General features: G+C 33.7%; 3 protein-coding genes and 1 long non-coding RNA gene across 6 annotated transcripts; 1 reads left to right on the plus strand and 3 right to left on the minus strand.

Annotated features, from left to right (window-relative positions):
• The first annotated feature begins 965 nt into the window (after positions 1-965).
• Positions 966-1,880, plus strand: LOC115698873 (uncharacterized). Its single transcript, XR_004008248.2, has 2 exons — positions 966-1,371; positions 1,470-1,880. It is a non-coding gene; the product is annotated as an uncharacterized LOC115698873 (long non-coding RNA).
• A 1,193-nt stretch (positions 1,881-3,073) lies between these two features.
• Positions 3,074-7,360, minus strand: LOC115698747 (probable E3 ubiquitin-protein ligase RHG1A). Of its 3 annotated transcripts, none has more exons than XM_061101985.1 (8): positions 7,119-7,360; positions 6,853-7,029; positions 6,613-6,746; positions 6,300-6,492; positions 5,872-5,979; positions 4,697-5,416; positions 4,152-4,331; positions 3,074-3,515 (listed from the first exon to the last, which is right to left on the minus strand). In XM_061101985.1, the coding sequence occupies exons 2-8, from the start codon at positions 6,973-6,975 to the stop codon at positions 3,324-3,326; spliced, it is 1,650 nt and encodes a 549-aa protein (XP_060957968.1). In that variant the 5' UTR covers positions 6,976-7,029; positions 7,119-7,360; the 3' UTR covers positions 3,074-3,323. The 3 variants fall into 3 exon arrangements, with proteins under 3 accessions (XP_060957968.1, XP_030481772.2, XP_030481773.2); XM_030625912.2 differs by having other exon boundaries at positions 5,872-6,018; positions 7,119-7,345; XM_030625913.2 differs by having other exon boundaries at positions 6,853-7,345.
• Positions 7,361-9,438: 2,078 nt separating this feature from the next.
• Positions 9,439-12,734, minus strand: LOC115699754 (protein FLX-like 2). The gene is made up of 5 exons (XM_030627294.2): positions 12,573-12,734; positions 11,434-12,021; positions 10,876-11,024; positions 10,673-10,770; positions 9,439-10,287 (listed from the first exon to the last, which is right to left on the minus strand). Exons 2-5 carry the CDS (start codon positions 11,991-11,993, stop codon positions 9,814-9,816), a joined length of 1,281 nt encoding a protein of 426 aa, XP_030483154.2. The 5' UTR covers positions 11,994-12,021; positions 12,573-12,734; the 3' UTR covers positions 9,439-9,813.
• Positions 12,735-14,382: 1,648 nt separating this feature from the next.
• On the minus strand, positions 14,383-17,198 carry LOC115700580 (uncharacterized). The gene is made up of 6 exons (XM_030628166.2): positions 16,805-17,198; positions 16,287-16,617; positions 15,987-16,203; positions 15,362-15,899; positions 15,161-15,259; positions 14,383-15,066 (listed from the first exon to the last, which is right to left on the minus strand). The coding sequence occupies exons 1-6, from the start codon at positions 16,875-16,877 to the stop codon at positions 14,810-14,812; spliced, it is 1,515 nt and encodes a 504-aa protein (XP_030484026.2). The 5' UTR covers positions 16,878-17,198; the 3' UTR covers positions 14,383-14,809.
• Positions 17,199-17,676: the final 478 nt, after the last annotated feature.

Consider the following 17,676-nt stretch of genomic DNA (forward strand, 5'->3'; position numbering starts at 1 on the left):
GCTCCTAATAGCATTAATCTCATTTAATGATTATGCAACAGAACACCAAGTCATTCTAACTCAAAGCGTTAAACTAAGCTATGGATTTTCTGTTTCAAGGAAGAAAATATTGAAACTAATCAAATAAAATTTAAGTTCTATATATAAGCAAAGTCTACTATCAATTCTATTTGAACAAGGATAGGCAATATATTAGAAAAAAAAAATGGATAGGCATATAATGACTTTTAATCTAAATTTTTTTCATAGTCGTTCACATTATAGTTATTTAAAACATTCTGTAAAAATTTGAGAAATTTCAAATAATTTACAATATAAAAATCAATGTTTAAACCCTCTATTTCACACGCGTATAAAATAAAAAAGTCACGCTTGCAACAGACTTTTTGAACACTATTTTTGACGTGTTAAATTTTTCTGAATTTCTCAAAATTTTGTCAAATATCTTAAATAACTATAATATATACGATCATAAAAAAAATTGGACAAAATAATTTTTTAAATACCGAAATAGATAAGGGTGCATTAATACACCCATTTTAAATGAGTGTATTGTAGAATTTTTTAATATTATTTACTCTAAAATATATATTTTGTATGTAAAGTAATTTAAGAAAAAATTATAATATATATAATTTTAATTTTTATGAAGACGGCACAACAGCAAAATTTATTGGGGTAAGTTGAAAAATACCATTTTTATTAATCAATTAATCAAGTTTACCTCTAATTTTATATTTATTTGAAACATACCTCTTTTTATATGTATTGTACCCAAAATACCTTAATATAAAAGAGTCACATAGAGAGTATCTTGAAGTGACAGGGGCAAAAGTGGTACAATGTTTAAAAAAAGAAGTAAAAGTGATAGATTTTAAAAAAGAAGGTAAAAATAAAAGAGGACAATATGAAAAGTGTATAGAGTGTAATTTCCTCAAATTTATTCCCTAGTTTTTAATAAAAAAAAAAATCAAATGAAACATAAGAAAGTCAAAGGATGTGAAGTAAAGGTCCTAACTCTTAAGTATTGCGTGGTTTTCCATCACAGCTCTTAATGTGGCTACCATTTTGACTCTAAAGGGTTTCACTTTCAATTCAAACTCACACATATGATCTCTCTCACCTGTTTTCTCCTTAATTACTCTCTCTTATTTATTACTTTTATTTTCATTCCATTTATCACATCACTTATTGGTCCCTCTCTCTGTCTAGTCTCTACCTATATATTTATATTTATATAGATGACCACCAATATTAATTATTATAGATAGCTCCTCTTTCCACTTTGAGCTTAATTAACACCAAGTTCTCTGTTTTTGCCAAAAACTTGTTATAGCTCTCTTAACAATTATATACTCTGATATTGTTGAGGTAATATTAGTTACAATTTCTTCTTCTAGTGATATTATTATTGTTTTTTATGAAAAAATTTCTTACAATTTTCTTTTTTTTGGGGGGAATTCCTGCAGATTAATTTCAGTAAAGATAGGTGAAAATGGTTATGATGGGGTTGGAAAGGCTTGTGGTGAGTTTGAAGACAAAGATAAGATCACTGAAGATGGTGAAGAAAGCTTATGATAAGATTGAAAAGAGTGAAAGCATGAGAGTGGAGATAAGAAGCAAGAAGGCCAAGAAGCTTATTGAAAAGACTCTCAAGATTGCTGATTCTCCAACCACCAAGTCTTATGCTTTTTGATACTCTTTTACTTTTACTACTAGAATTTCTTAGAACAAGAGTGAAGTGAAGTCAAACACTCCCTTCCTCCTTCAAACTCAAAACTAGTGTAATTTTATGTTTAATCTTCAACTCTTGCTTTTCCTCTTTTTTTTTTTTTTTGGTTTATACAAGATGATGAATAAGAGTCTCTCTCTCTCTCTCTCTCTCTCTCTCTCTCTCTCTCTCTCTCTCTCTCTCTCTCTCTCTCTCTCTCTCTCTCTCTCTCTCTCACACACACACAACTTGAAATTCTGATATCAATAACCAATGGTGTGTATTAGTTCAGGATGAGGAATTCCTATGACATATAATTTGTTTTTTTATTTAATGAATTTTCGGCATATTCCAAAGAGAAGTATATATAATAACTATTGGAAGAAACATTGCAAGTAATTTGGGGTTATATATTGAGCTTAAGCTATGGTAGTAATAGTAGTTCAAGTCTTGAACTAATGTTTAGTCTTGTTTACTCACCCACATTGAAAGTGGGTCTACAAATATATATATGAAAGGGGTGATGTGAGCCTGTGAAATAAAAACATGATGCAAATTGAAATTCTATTGTGTACCAAATAAATTCCTTTTTTTAGTCTAAAAAGAATCATAGATTTGAAAGTTTTTTGGTCACTTTAAGCAAAGGCCCTTGTTTCATTTTGCTGAAACTTTTCTTAGAGTAATGTAGTGCAGTCTTCAATTATTTCTAGCTAGTTCTGAGAAGGCAAGTTTTAACTTTTGACTCCAAATACACTCCCAAATTCAGAACTTAAATTATTCATTTACACCCATGAAGACTTGTAACCGATACTTTTCAATTGTCAATGTTGCATAGCTTAATATATGGCAATAAAAGTTTTACTAGAATATGAAAAGTACTTGGTTCGTACATATTCTTCAAAAGCAGTTCGTTTACTTTTGAAAAGTTAACCATAAAGAAGATAACTAGATAAGATAAGTTATTACAGTAGAAGGGTGTAAAAGCAGGAAATGTTGTGAGTCGTGACTATTAATTTTCATGTGTAAAGTAGTAGAGAAAGAATACTAATATTAACAAAAGATTATAAATTATGGTGAGGGGTATAATAAGACAAAGAGAAGAGCACAGTTTGTGATGATGTGGCCATTGTTTGGACACAAAAATGAGACACTAGTAGTAGTGGACATGGTGGTTTCAGCTTTTGGAATTTTTCCCATTATAATTTCTCTAGAAAGAAACCCAACGTTCTCACCCACTACATATCTCTAAGCCCTAACGTTGTCCTTTACTGCATGACATGCATTTATATGATATTTTTATATAATGTGAAAAAGATCCCATGAAGAAACGCCGCTTTCTATTTTGTTATGTTCCCCTTTCAATTATATAAAAGCCACTTTCATGATTAATTTCATGCTTTGACTTAAAGCTAATGTGATACAATAAAATGATAAGCATTAAGTGAGAAATATTGGTACTCATCTTTCTTTTGATTTTGCCAATAACAAGTTTGCGTGAAGCAAAGTTGAACCTAAGAAAAATATTCATCCAACTAAAATATGTATTTGTTCCTACACTAGTACACTTCCGCAGTTAAAACTATCTCATAAACTTGAAACAACTTGATGCTTTTTATCGACGGTTGTAAAGGTAGTGTCTTTGTAGATCTTTGCAGTCTAAGCACGTCCATGGATTAATAGGAGGGTCCAGGCAGTAGGAATGAATGCGTCGATTTTGACACACATTGCACATGACAAGAAGATCCACTGGCTCCACACGACAGCATACGATACAAACAGCTGCTGGTTGTTCATACTGTTCAACCTGTCAACAGATTGTAAAACACATAAGAATAAGGCAATGAAAGAGAAAAATTCAAAGTTTGAACACAAAGTTCCAATCATGTAGTGACACTAGGAAAGCAGGTGAACAATGCTCAATAGATAAGAGAGCCATATGAATACTGAGCCTGCTATTGGCAAACTTTTTATGTGGGTCAGTAAGTAATTGAACATGGCTCCACTCACATGAAACTGAGCTGTTCAAGATCCCACATGTATAGTATATACAATAGTACAAAGACGAATTGCAGTAACTAGTTACTTGTAGTCTGGGTCAGTCTTTCTCCCCATAAAAGTCCTGAACTTTCTTTCTTTTTTTAACATTTTAAGGTACAGGAGTTGTTGATGTTCAGGGATATTATAAAATTATATTAGGCACTACCCACCCACTCATTTTTTTTTATTGTTTTACAAGTGATCAGGCCAGTATCCAACTTAGTAAGAGTAAGAGTAAGACAGTTAGGTATTAATTACACCCATTATTATAATTGAGAATATGAAATAGCTAAAACAACAAAACAGTCACATGGCAAAAGAAAATCCAATTTCATTTTTCTATCACTAACTTACATACTAACAAGACATGATATTTACTTCAATAAGCATAAATATATGGTACCTGAGCACTAGCAATGTGAGTGTCCTGTTCATGAAGTTTAAACAAGTCCATAGTTGATAAGCCATGTGGAACGGTTTGTGAGTAAACCTTCTGATCAATGGTAGCTGTGTCCTCATACTGGATAATGTTATTAAAACTTTTCTTGCACAAAGGGCATGTAGATATCTTTCTTCTTAAAGCCTACATGCAACACCACAAAATTTTGAGCACATAACATTAAGAACACGAAGTAGTACATCTTGACAGTCCTAAAGCTCTACAACTCATGCACACACAGACATCAACTTTTCATGATTATCTATATTTGGTTTACTTTAACAATTCAGAAAATCTACAGTAGCTAACATATTTTTACTTCATTACCGAAAGGAAAGGAACAAAGGGCTGTTTCTCAGACTAACACAATCAAAGGTTAGGCTGCAATTTTATTTTTTAAATACAATTATAAGCCATCACAATCAATACTAATTGATAGTAACATTATATATTACAAACATAAAATAACATTCAAGTTGTTTAGAAGAGGAAAAGGCCAGAATGCATACCATATGATCAGCCCATTCTTTGATGCATGAATAACAGAATCGGTGACCACAATGCAAAACTCCTCGAGTTGAGCTGTAATCTGCCCAACATATAACACACGATAACTCCATCGAAGAATCAATTTCAGAATTCTGAGTAATCTCCACCCCTTTTGCTGTGTCCTCATCTGACTTATCTACACCCAAACATCCATCTTCTGAAGTCCTTTGTGCAGTACTTAATGCATTCTCAGCATGTACATTTGAATCCATTGAAGCATTTATACAAATAGGACCATCAACTACAGCTTTAGAATCATCAACTCTAGTTTTCCTATGGTTAGAAAATCCCTCACCAGATATTCTTCCGTCTTCTAACACATTGTCATGTGTTTCTCCATTTACATGATGAAACAGAGTTGAGACATCTTCGTAATTTGAGTTGTTGACTCTGACAGGACTGCAGTCTTCACTAGAGTCTGAAGAGCAAAGGTCCACAGTATCTTTGTTTTTCATCTTTTTAAAGAGCCTCCTTCCTTTACGTGAGGTTTCAGCCTTATCTCTTTCGTTACCAATGGAACACTTTCTTTTACCTCTCACCAATTCTATAGACGAATGAGAACTTGACTCTACATAGTTTTTTTGAGAACGAGAAAGAGGTTTATTTCTTCCATTACCCTTGGAGCTCTTTCTTTTACCTCTCACCAAATCCATTGAAGAATCAGAACTTGACTGCGCATGCTTTTCAAAAGAACAAAAATGATAAAACGAATTGTCACACTTTAAATATTTCTCACAAATATGAGTGCTAACCAGGAAGGAATAAAATATTAACAGCAAAATGAAACCTCTCAAAATCTAATTTTTAGGGATTTAATATTCAGAACGGAAATTTTCGTTTCACTTAATTATACCTCTCTTGGAATAACCAATACAACAATCCCAAAGAAACATATATTACTTCCAACTAAAACAAATTCTCAACATGTTCAAGTGCACCGGCTAACAATAACTACGAACATTGAGAAAGAAAAGGAATAAAATCAAAGATTTCAAATACTCCTTTTGCTTCGTCAGAGATTCAGAACACAAAATGCAGCTGAAAGTAAGGGCTTGAGTACATGAAAACTCAAAAGAATTGGCAGAGAATTAATAAATTTGTTTGATAACTCAACTTATGTACAGAAAAAAATTACCTGGTTTCTAAGTAATCCAGATGAAGGAGATTCTTGAATAGAGCATCTGCTACTTGAAGGCAAATTTTTCCCAAAATGGCTTCTAACAGGTTTATGCTTTGACTTCTTCTGAGAAGTGCTGAGATTATTCATATCAGGAAACACATTCTGTAAAAGAGAGAGTTGAAAGGGAAAAACAAAAACAGAACAGAATTCTTAAAACTCCAAACAGCCCCCAAATTTTACACTATTGTATAACTATAAGACAAACCATTTTCTTAACACCAAAGATAAATAGCTTCATATATCAAATTACTATCATAATTCATGTTTAAGCGCCCCCATAAAAATACATTTACATTAAAAATGAAACAAGCGTCACTGAACAAAATATGGTGAGAAAAGGACCCTTGATAAAACGATAAGCGTGAAAGATTTAGTAGAGTAACCTCATTCATTAAAGAAGAAGTATTCCGAACAGGATTCCCAGAAATTCCAAGGGCTGTATCGCCACTTTGTTTTAGAAAGCCATCACAAGTATTTGATTCGTGAGAAAGCAATTTGCGTTTTTTATTTTTCTTGAAGACACCAACTTCAGCAACACGTGGAACTTCCATCGTTAAGGGCCCAACTTCTTGCCCACTGTGTAGAAATAAAAATCCCAACGGGGAAAAATCTCAGTTTCATTTGTAGGTGAAAAGTGAATAGAAACGCAAATTATCTCATAGCTCATTAAGAAATACAAAAACCATTTGATCATACCTTTGAAGAGTATAAGGCTCCTCCGGGAGACGTTTTCCTTGCTTTATGCAATCCTCGACCCATCGATGGTTAACTATTATCGCATTGAAACTCCTAGCAAGATCAAATCTCTTTCCCTCAAATTTCCAGCAAACCTAATTCCCAAATTTTCAATACCGACATTAAAAAAAAAGATTCTTTAAGCAGTATCCCGAAATGGGTTATGAAATAATAGAAGGGAAAGAGAAGAAAAAGGCTCACCAGATGAGTTATTGATTCTGACACTCGACCCACGCGATGGGCACCGGCATGAAGTATGAGCCTAACGAGGTTTAAACGCTGGGTTCCATGGTACCCACTAACGGTCGCAATCACAGAATCCATCCTCCACTAGAACACACTCTTGATTTCGCAAAGCCAGTCTCTCAGTCCCAAAAGCTACAGAAGAAAAACGAGAAGGAATTTCAGGAAATCAGAACAAAGTGTCGGTGGAAAAAGAAAGTCTGTGTGAATGACAGTCCACAGACCAAGCCTTGTTCTGGTTCACAAAAGAAACTGAGGGAAAGAGGATAGAAGAGGAAGAAGATGATAGTCCAGAGAAATTTCTTCTCCCGCCATAGACGAAGACGATAAAGATGAATTTGGAAATCAAATTGCCGGGAAGCAAAAATTTTGAATCCTGTTTTATGAGACGTCTTGGACCGGCTCTACAATAGGCCCAGAGTCAGTCTCCAACCCAAAGCCCAAAGTTTGAAGAGAATACCATTTTATTTTGGGATAATTAGATAAATATTGTAATAAGAAACCTAGTTTACATATATGGTAAAATTTAATAAGAAAAAATATGGTATTTAAAATAAAAAATATAACATATATGGGATATGTTATTTATATTACCATAAAAAATATTTTTTTCATATATTTTTTTTTTGTAAAAAAATAATAAAACAAATGAAACTACAATGATCGTTACAGTTGTCACTGGTGCCGGAAAATTCGCTGGAGTTTGTTGTCGGCACCGAAAAAGTTGACGAAGTTGCTGTCGGCGTCAAAAAAAGTCATCGGAATTGGCATTGACGCCGAAAAAATACCTAGAAACTGGTTTCTTGGTAATTTTTCGGTAATTTTTTCGGCAACAATGCCAATTCTGATGACTTTTTTGGTGCTGGCAGCAACTCTGCCGACTTCTCCGATACCGATAGCTACTCCAGCAACTTTTCCGGCACCAATGATAAATAAAACTGCCTAAAAATAAATAAAAATATTAAATATGGACTTTAAAAACCTAATTTACATAATGGCATATCAAATACCATCAAAATACCTAAAAAAAAAAAAATGCTATATAAATTGATTAAACCTAAAAGTATCATATTTAATTAAATAAGTTTTAAAATCTCATATTGGGTGTAACTTTCTCTTTTTATTTTAACAAATAGGAGCATAGTCCATTTTTTATTTTTTGTCATTTTTAGGTATTTATAAAAAGAGATAATTACACAAAACATTGTTTTTTGTAAAAAAAAAAAGTATAAATTTACCTTTTAAAGAAGGGGATGAGTTATTTTGTGTTATTTGTTATTATTCATTATGTTACAAAACTAGTTATATTTCAATTATAACCGGTTTGAGTTATTTTGCGTTATTTATTATTATTCATTATGTTATAGAACTAATTCTATTTTTATTTATATCTCAGACATCTATTTTTGGTGACTTTTTCGGTGATAATTTTTTCGCTGACAATAGCTTTTCCAACGACTTTTCCAATACCAGCGACTTTTCTGATAACTTTTTCGACGCTAGTGACTTACCCGACGAAACTTATTATTACAACTTTTATCAAATTTATTTATTTTTTTCCACATATTTTAAACTTTAATTATTTTTTTATCCCATATTTTTTTATGTTATTTATTTATGCAATATAAAAGTAAACACTATTATATTTTTTCCATATTTATGAAAAATCCCCTAAAAGAATTAGTAACTAGATTACTTTAGTAGGAAAGTAGCGAATTGGAGACTAGGGGTGTTCAAAAAAATTAACAAAGCGCCCAACCCGAATAAATCGCCCAAACCAAACCGAATAAACCGACAAGAAATACAACTTGAATAATTTTACGAAAAACTCAAACCGCCCAATAAATATATTGGGCGGGTTAGCACCCAAATAACCCGAATAAACCGATTTACATATTTTTTACTAAAATTATTTATAACATAATATATAAATTACGTTTAATAGTTAAACTATTTTATATTTAAAGTTTGTATTTTATAGTGTTTATTTTAAAATTTAAAATTTATAGTTGATAATTTTGATTGTAGTTGAATATTGAAGTTGAAATTTAAAATTTACAGATGAGTATATTTTTTTTTATTTTTTATTTTTTAAAAAATATTATTTAATACTTTAATGTTTATTCAATTCATATTTATTTTTTAACATTAATTTAAACTATAACTATTTTTAATTTTAAAAGGCATATACTATACATTTATTTTTTAAAATCAATTAGTTAAACACCAAAAACTTACAACAATGAAAAATAAAATAAAAAATAAAGATCGGTTTAAACGGGTTAACCCGACCAAACCGACAAAAATTATTAGACGGGTTACATTTTTTTTATTTTTTCATTAGATAGGTTACAATTAGATATTTACAACCCGATATTTATATTGAGTTAGTAAAAATACACTATAATCCGACCGATGTACACCACTATTGGAGACCATATTAGCACAACTTTCAAGCCAATATTAACGAATTAAAGATTATATCATAATAATTAAACTGATAAAAAAAACTAACAAAACGTCAAAATAAAAATAAATAGTACATAGTAAAATAGTAAAGAGCAAATGTGCTAATTACCTCAATATTAGATCTCGGCCATTTAAAAAAAAAAATGTCATTTCTCCAGTGAATTTCTATTTAATTGGTATTGTTCCCTTGAGAACTAAGACCATAAACCTTATTTGCAGACACTGCCTGTCAAATTTTGCCAATAACATACAGAGAAACAAGCACAACAACCAAAAATATTCTCCCCTAAGGAAAGCAAACCTGCCCCATTTGAAAATTAAGGATCAAACTGATGTTTCAATTACTCAGAACCAACACATCATCTCGCTTGTTGCAGGTCCGTAATGTGCATAGGTTGCAGGTGGCATGGCCTTGATGAGCAGCGACTACAGATAGACAATGCCTTGAGTTCATCTCCGTACAGGGTTTCCACCATGAGCAGCTGCTGGCGGTGTTGAAGACCCATAAGGCGCCTGGTTTGTAGGTGCAATATGGCCTTGAGGAGCAAGGCCACCTCTTGACTGTGGGTCATAGCCACCGCTAACCTTTGAGGGATCATAGCCAGGTCCTCCTCTTTGCACATTGTAAACTGGTCCTCTCTGCATATCGTATCCAGGTCTATGTGCATCATAACCAGATCCTCTCTGTCCATCATAATTACCTCCTCTTTGAACTTGTGCCTCATAACCGTGTCCCCTTTGTGGATCATAAGCAGGGACACCTGCTGAATCATAGCCAGGCCCTCTTGATGCATCATAACCCGGCCTAGCAGAAACAGGTGCAGATTGAGCTCCAGCATAAGTTGAAGTTCCAGCATATGTCGAAGTTCCAGCAGCAACAGCAGCACTAGGAGCACTGCTACCAGCAGGGGGTGGGGCACGTCCCTGTTACACAACGTGAGAGTAATGAGTTTGTTTCTTCTTGTTGCAAAAAGAGTAAAAGTTGTTTTTCTTTCTCGGAAGTTAGAAACACAAAAACTTATTGTTAAGTGCAAGCAGCATTTTCAGTTGGGTTCAAACCAAAACAATACAATTTCATTTTTATTTTTACTATTATTCGATTACATAACTTGTACCACATTATGACTTTGCTGCAGAATTAGAGACAAGTGCAAGCAATTAAGTATTCTTACCAGATTTCACTAAAACCTAATGTCATCATGAAATAAATAAGAAAACCATAGTTATACAATGCCACCATCAAAAGATATCAAAGCAAATTGTAAAGACAGAAATGTGTAAGCGGGAGAGAAAACGGAAGACAAAAAACCTGGGAAGCTCCGTAGCCATCTTCATACGCATTTTGCCCCACAGGATGACCAGAAGCCTCATTATCATTGGTTCCAGGAGTGATACCGTAAGGTGCACCTGCATTTGGTGGAAAATTCCACTAATGATGAGCTGTTTGCTACACTATAAAAGATCTTGAGGAAAACATAGAGTAAGACCGATAAAGCCTAAAGGAGAACATACCAGGTCTTCTATCAGCATAAGTGGGGTTCATCATCAACTCTCCCTGAAGCTTTTCCACTTCTCTTGCCATAGTCATATAGTTAGTTTCCATCAACTGGAGTGATTCAAGATGATCGTTGTATAATTTCTTTTCGCAGTCATAAGTAGCCCTGCAAGATCAAAACATAGAAGATTATGGCTTTAGATAACTAAAACTAAATTAACTAATCAACTGAAACTCAAAGACAATATTAAGGCATTTTGATAGATGATTCATTTTGGGGAAATAAAGATCTATAGCACAGAATTTTACATGGAATGAAAATAGAAAGCATAACATTCTACAATCTATATATAGAGTATATCCAGTCAGAGTCTACAATCTGCATTTTTCCTAGTTCAAAGGAAGCAGGAAAAAAGAAAAGATACTTGAACTAGAGCACATGGGTTAACTCTTAAGAACAAGTAATCCATATTGAAATCGCAACAAACCTAAACAAAAGGTTGAACACTAAACAAATGATATCCTATGGCAAATAAATTAAAGCTCCACACAAGGTATATTTAGATGGCACAAACCTACAGTGCTGATACTCTTGCCTGAGGCTATCTAATTCAGCCATCAGTGCAGGAATCTGCTGTACATCTGAGTGTGCTCTTTGAAGATCTTGGGACAATTGCTGTGCTTTGGAAATAAGTTCCTGCCTTGCTGCAACCAAGCTCTGTGCTTCTGCTCGAGCTTTCTGCAGTTCTGATTTAAGAGGCTCTGCAGCCTTCAATTCAGCTTCCATCTTGGAAATCTTCTCCATCATGTTTCTCATCCGTTGCTCTCTCTCGGCCTTCACAGCACCTATTTGACCGTGCAACATTTGCAACTCATGTTGTGCACCGGCCAGTTCTTGTCTCAAGGTTCCATGAGTGGAAGCAAGCCTCTGATTCTCTGTCACAAGTCTCTGCATCTCAATATGTTGTGCAGCGAGCTTGTGTTCCATAACTTCTGGCGGAGGCATCATATCAAAATGTGGAAATCCACCTGGTGGAGGATGCATACCACGGCCAAATTGCTCAGGATGCCCCATCCCAGGGCCTGGAAGTGGGCGCCGATGATGTGAAGGCGGCATTCGACCCTTGCTTCCCATTCAAAGGGTCTAAAAACCAGCCCAACGGCTGGTAAGAAACAAGCATAACACATGGAGTCAGTAACAATTTGGCTGATAAAGCAATAAACTGAAAGTAACCCAAGTACTATCTACTCATTTACACGTAAAGCATGAATATTGTTGAAATTGACAAAATTCTAGAAAAGAAAAAACATAGCAATTCATTCACAGTGCAAGAACCAACACGACACAAAAGGTTTACATATGAATAACAACATAAAACAAAAGGAGAACATAAGAATATTGCATAAACACCTCTAACCCAATTGAGAAAGGAAAAAAAAAAAGCACATTGAGTTGAATTATACAAAGATCAACCATTTTATGCTACTCGTGCTAAATATCTAATTACACGGGACTTTTGTGAAGAATTGGTCCTTATTTGGCTAAATGATCAAACCCTAGTGTTTTGCATTGACGAGTGTTGATGCCACAGCCAAGATGTTTCATCCATGGTTCGGATAAAGGTTGAGTTATAAGTTTTAGGGTTTCAGAAAATAAAAATAATAAAAAAAGATGAAAAATAATAGGAAAGAGAAGGTTGTGGTGGTGGGTTACCTGAGCCTGAGATTGAAGCTGAGCTGAGGAGAGCAGAGCAATGAGGTTTTGAGGATGTTGGGAACGAAGGTGAGTACAGAAAGAAGAAAGGAACCAATATCCGCCTACGGAACGGACCCTCTAAGAAGAAGTGGCTTCTATTTTTATTTTTTTCAATTTGGCAAAAAATTAATAATTAGCATTTTTGTTTTTTGAATTTTTCAAACTATTTTATTTTATTTTGTCAATTAAAAAAAACAGCTTATTAAAAAAAATTCTAAAATAATAATTATTTTCTAAATTGATTAATTTTTATACCGAATAGAACTAATTTTAATTTTTTAATGATTGATCTATTCAGACATAATGTCTATTAGTTCTATCAATATATATTAATAGTAGTAGGGATGTACATAATATAAATCTTCGTAAATCGTCCAAATTAAATCGAAAAACTCGACAAAAAATTCAAACCGAAAATACTCGACAAAATTACAAACCGCCCAATTTATTAATTATGCAGGTTAAAAATAGGTACAACCTGCCCAATTAAACTGAAATAATTCGCCCAACCCGATTAGTAGGTTTTTTTTCTTTCTTTTTTTTCACATTTCACTTCTATTATATATAATATATTCTATCTTTGTATTTATCTATTATCGTAGCTTGTAGTACTAATTGCGTTTATCTTTACATTTATATAATTTATTTTAGCATATATATGTATAGGTATAAAAAAAATTATAAAATTTAGGTTTCATTATTTTTATTACAAGTATATTTAATTATTTATATATATGTAATATTATATATTTGCATAAAAATAATAAGTGATACATTTAATGAGTTACAGTTCCTACTAATGATTATAAAACACTTTTTATTATTATTATTATTATTATTATTATTATTATTATTATTATTGACTTTATTAATTTTTTTTAGAAAAAAAAAAATATTTTTTCATCGGGTTAGTCGGGTTAACCCGACCACTCGTCGATCAGTTTAAGATTTTTTTTTTCCTTTATTTGGAAGGGTTGTACTTATAATTTTGCAATCCGACCTTTACAATAGGTTAAACGTATGTAGTATAAACCGATCAAATCAACCAACGTACAACCCTAGGTCTGATAATTAATATTCTGTATTAATGAGGTCGATGTTGGAATGGTGGCTCAAGATAGTGTTGGCTAATTGGTGGAAGCTGCCTCATTGTGTAGACCCGATCACGTGGATCTAGCTTTGGCAGAGGTGGTGGGGATCAAAGAAGCTGTTAGTTAGATTAATTAAGACTACAACTTCTGCGTGAACAACGATGAACTTTTAAGGTTTAGAAAGACAAGACATAAGCTCGAGACCAATCGATATACTCTCCAAAGGATAATGTTTTCGCGAGACCATGTTATTATGAAAATAAGATTCCTGGCCATGAACAATTTGACATTGTTCTCCCTAAATATACCAGGCAGCAACAAAAAACAGACTGAAATGAAACCTCTTAAGCCTTTATAACAATCAGCTGGAATTGAATGTCTAGTGACAAATTTAAGGGTGTTTGCGATGCTCACGGCATAGTTTTTAACCATTTTTCGAACTAACCAGCACATATAGTTTTTCTAATTTTCCAAACCGCACCCGCACCGCGAAACTAAAAACCGCAGAAACCGCACTGCATCGCAAAAATTGGTGCGATGCGGTGCGGTTTTTGCAATTTCTGTAGTTTAGACTATCACTAAATAATTAAACTATCACAAATACAACAAAGTTTGAGCAACACTTATCAAAAATACCATAAGGCTTGAAAATAAATATGAAAAGAAAAAAATTTAAGTTTCAACAATATAATAATAAGTTGGCTTTAAGTTGAACATTCACATATTGGACCTAAATAAATATAAAAATTGGTATTTTTATAATGTGCAGTGTGGTGCGGTTTGAACAGCATATTAACAATTCAAAACCGCAAACCACACCGCGCGGTGCAGTTTAAGAAAAATTCAAACCGCAACCGCACTGCAAAGAAATTCAAACCGTATTTTTTTTGCAGTTTGAGCGATTTGATGAAGACGCGTACAATAGCTGATTAATTATGAATGCATAACATTACAAAGAATAAAATCCGTTAAAACCATTTTATTCTTCAAAACACGATTCTCTCAGTCTCAAGTTACCTAGAAAACTAGAGTCGATGACAACCCAACATTTCAGGAAATTTATTAGCAAATATAGCAGTCAATTTAATATACGATTCATTTTCTTTAGGCCACAACTTTAGGAATACTGGCCATTGCTGTATCAATCCTTTCCTTTGAGAAAGACAAGTCAACCATATTTCCTTGCAAGAACTTGTCATAAGCTGGAAGATCAAAGTGACCATGTCCACACATTGCTGTTAGAATCACCTTTGCTTCTCCAGTTTCTCTGCACTTCAGGGCTTCTCTAATGGTAGCAGCTATGGCATGTGTTGGCTCTGGTGCTGGTATCAATCCTTCTGTTCTAGCAAATTGTATAGCACCTAAAACACACACATACACACAACATTCATATCTGCACCATTTTCTATGCCTAATATCACAAGTTCACAACACACTCATTAAGCTCAAAATTACCTTGGAAACACTCTAGCTGGGGAATCGAAATAGCTTCCATCATTCCCAGTTCATAAACATGTGATATCAACGGTGCCATTCCATGGTAACGCAGCCCTCCTAAACAAATTAGTGTAATCAGATAAGGAGAAGATATTGCATTAACAAACACTTACCGAGTTCTATATCAAAACCAATTGGCAATGAGTACAAATTATTTACCTGCGTGGATGGGATCAGGGACAAAGTCATGGCCTAAAGTGTGCATTTTCATGAGAGGAGTCAGTCCAGCAGTGTCACCATAATCATAAGCATAAACACCCTTAGTCAAAGAAGGACATGCTGATGGCTCAACAGCTCTAATCACAGGGTTCATTTTCCCATTGAGCTTTTCTCTGATGAAAGGGAAACTAAGTCCAGCAAAATTGGAACCCCCACCAGTGCATCCTATTAGAATATCTGGTGTTTCACCAATAGCTTCCATTTGTTTTAGACATTCTTCCCCAATGACTGTCTGGTGGAGCAAAACATGGTTGAGTACACTTCCAAGGCAGTACTTGGTATCGCCATTCATAGCTGCAACCTCCACAGCTTCAGAGATAGCGATTCCTAGACTTCCGGGGCTAGAAGGATCCATCTGAAGAATATTCCTACCAGCTTCAGTAAGGTTAGATGGAGAAGGATGTACTTTTGCACCCCAAGTTTGCATCATCATTCTCCTATATGGCTTTTGATCATAAGATGCACGAACTTGCCATACCTATTTATACCACACATCAACAATAAGTACCTCATCTTAATCTCATAATTAAAAGGAAAGATAAACCAATAGTAAATCTTAATTCACCTCACAGCCAATACCAAATAAGCTGGAAGCAAAGGCCAATGAACTCCCCCATTGACCAGCACCAGTTTCTGTCACAACATTTTTGACCCCTTCTTTTGCATTATAATATGCTTGTGGAACAGCACTATTTGGTTTGTGTGATCCTGCTGGGCTAACACCTTCATACTTGTAATAAATTCTAGCTGGGGTGTCCAAAAGTTTCTCCAACCTCTTGGCTCTGTAGTCAATTCAATAGTGTAAGATTATTCTCATCAAACTAAGGAAAGAAGTTCCAAAAAGAAATGTGTACACAGGTAAAACCTTATGAGAGGAGTTGGCCTCCAAAGCTTATAGACATTAATAACTTCATCTGGGATATCTATGTATCTTTCACTAGTTGTCTCCTGCTTAATTAACTCATCAGGAAAGAGAGGGGACAAGTCTTCAGGCTTTACTGGTTCATGAGTCCTTGGATTCAGTGGTGGAGGTGGTTTTATAGGGAGATCTGCTATTAGATTATACCATTGTCTGGGAATTTCGACTGATTTTGAATTGTTATTGAGAACTGCTCTTGTTCTAGTGACACTAGAGAACCTCAGATGAACTGGGTTTCTTCTCTTTAGGGGAAAAGATCCAATCCATTTCTCCTCAACTAAAAGCACATAAAAAAATAGTTTAAGAGTTACACTAACAAAATAGTATCAAGTAGACTGGTTCTGAAGAAATAGCTTAAATGAAAAGGAGTGTATCTAATATCCAATGTATTATATACATGTCTTGCAGCTCAATCAAATCCCAGATCAAATGATTTGGGCAAAGAAGAAAAAGAAAAAAGGTACCTTTTTTAGAGTGTAAGGTAGATGAAGATGTAGTGAAAAGTGAGCCTGCAGAAGAAAAACAATGGCTGGCCATACCTTAGTTGGAGCTTTGTAGTTTTAGCACAAAAATATATTAGAGAAATATAGTCAAAAGAATTTAAATGGATTTAGTCAAGTGCTTGGAGATGGAGAAGAAAAAATAGTAAAATAATGATCTAATGAGGGTAGTCACTAAAAGCCATGTGGAAGAATTAAGTGACCATCTGTCTCTCTCTTGCCTTTCTTGTTTTGAATTTTAATCTTAGCCTTAAAAATACTGTAACGGTTGAATCCAACGGTAACAGCATAGACAACAAGATTGATATTTGCTAATTGGTAGTACCACAACTTGACCTGTTTTAGTCGTATTGTATGTACTCTCCCTTATCCCTTTCATTGTTATAAATACTTGAGGGATTTAGACCATGTGTTTTTCATTTATCATTTGGAACTAGAATTTGTTCAAGTGGGAATTCAAATTATTAAGTGGGAGTCAAATTCAATGAAAACTAAATACTATGCATAAAATACACGTGTTGTTCTCATTATCAATTAGTTTCAAAATAAAATTCTATTCACCTTATCATACACTTATCTATCTAAATTCAAATATCATTATATCAGTCTAAAAAGACGTTTTAAAAAAACTACTTGTGATCAAGCTGTGCAAATGGAACCTCATGCAAAGAAAACTCTAACAAGTATCTGATCCAAATCCAACAATCAATCCAAAAAAACGAGCCAAAGAGAATTATTTGTAATTCGGAGATAGTGAGCTAAAAGTGCCACTTGTGATCCAGCTGTGCAAGATTGGTGAGAAAAAAAAAAAAAAAATAGGTTAAATACCATTTTGG

The sequence above is a fragment of the Cannabis sativa genome, chromosome 8 (genome assembly GCF_029168945.1).
Source record: "Cannabis sativa cultivar Pink pepper isolate KNU-18-1 chromosome 8, ASM2916894v1, whole genome shotgun sequence".
Taxonomy (NCBI): domain Eukaryota; kingdom Viridiplantae; phylum Streptophyta; class Magnoliopsida; order Rosales; family Cannabaceae; genus Cannabis; species Cannabis sativa.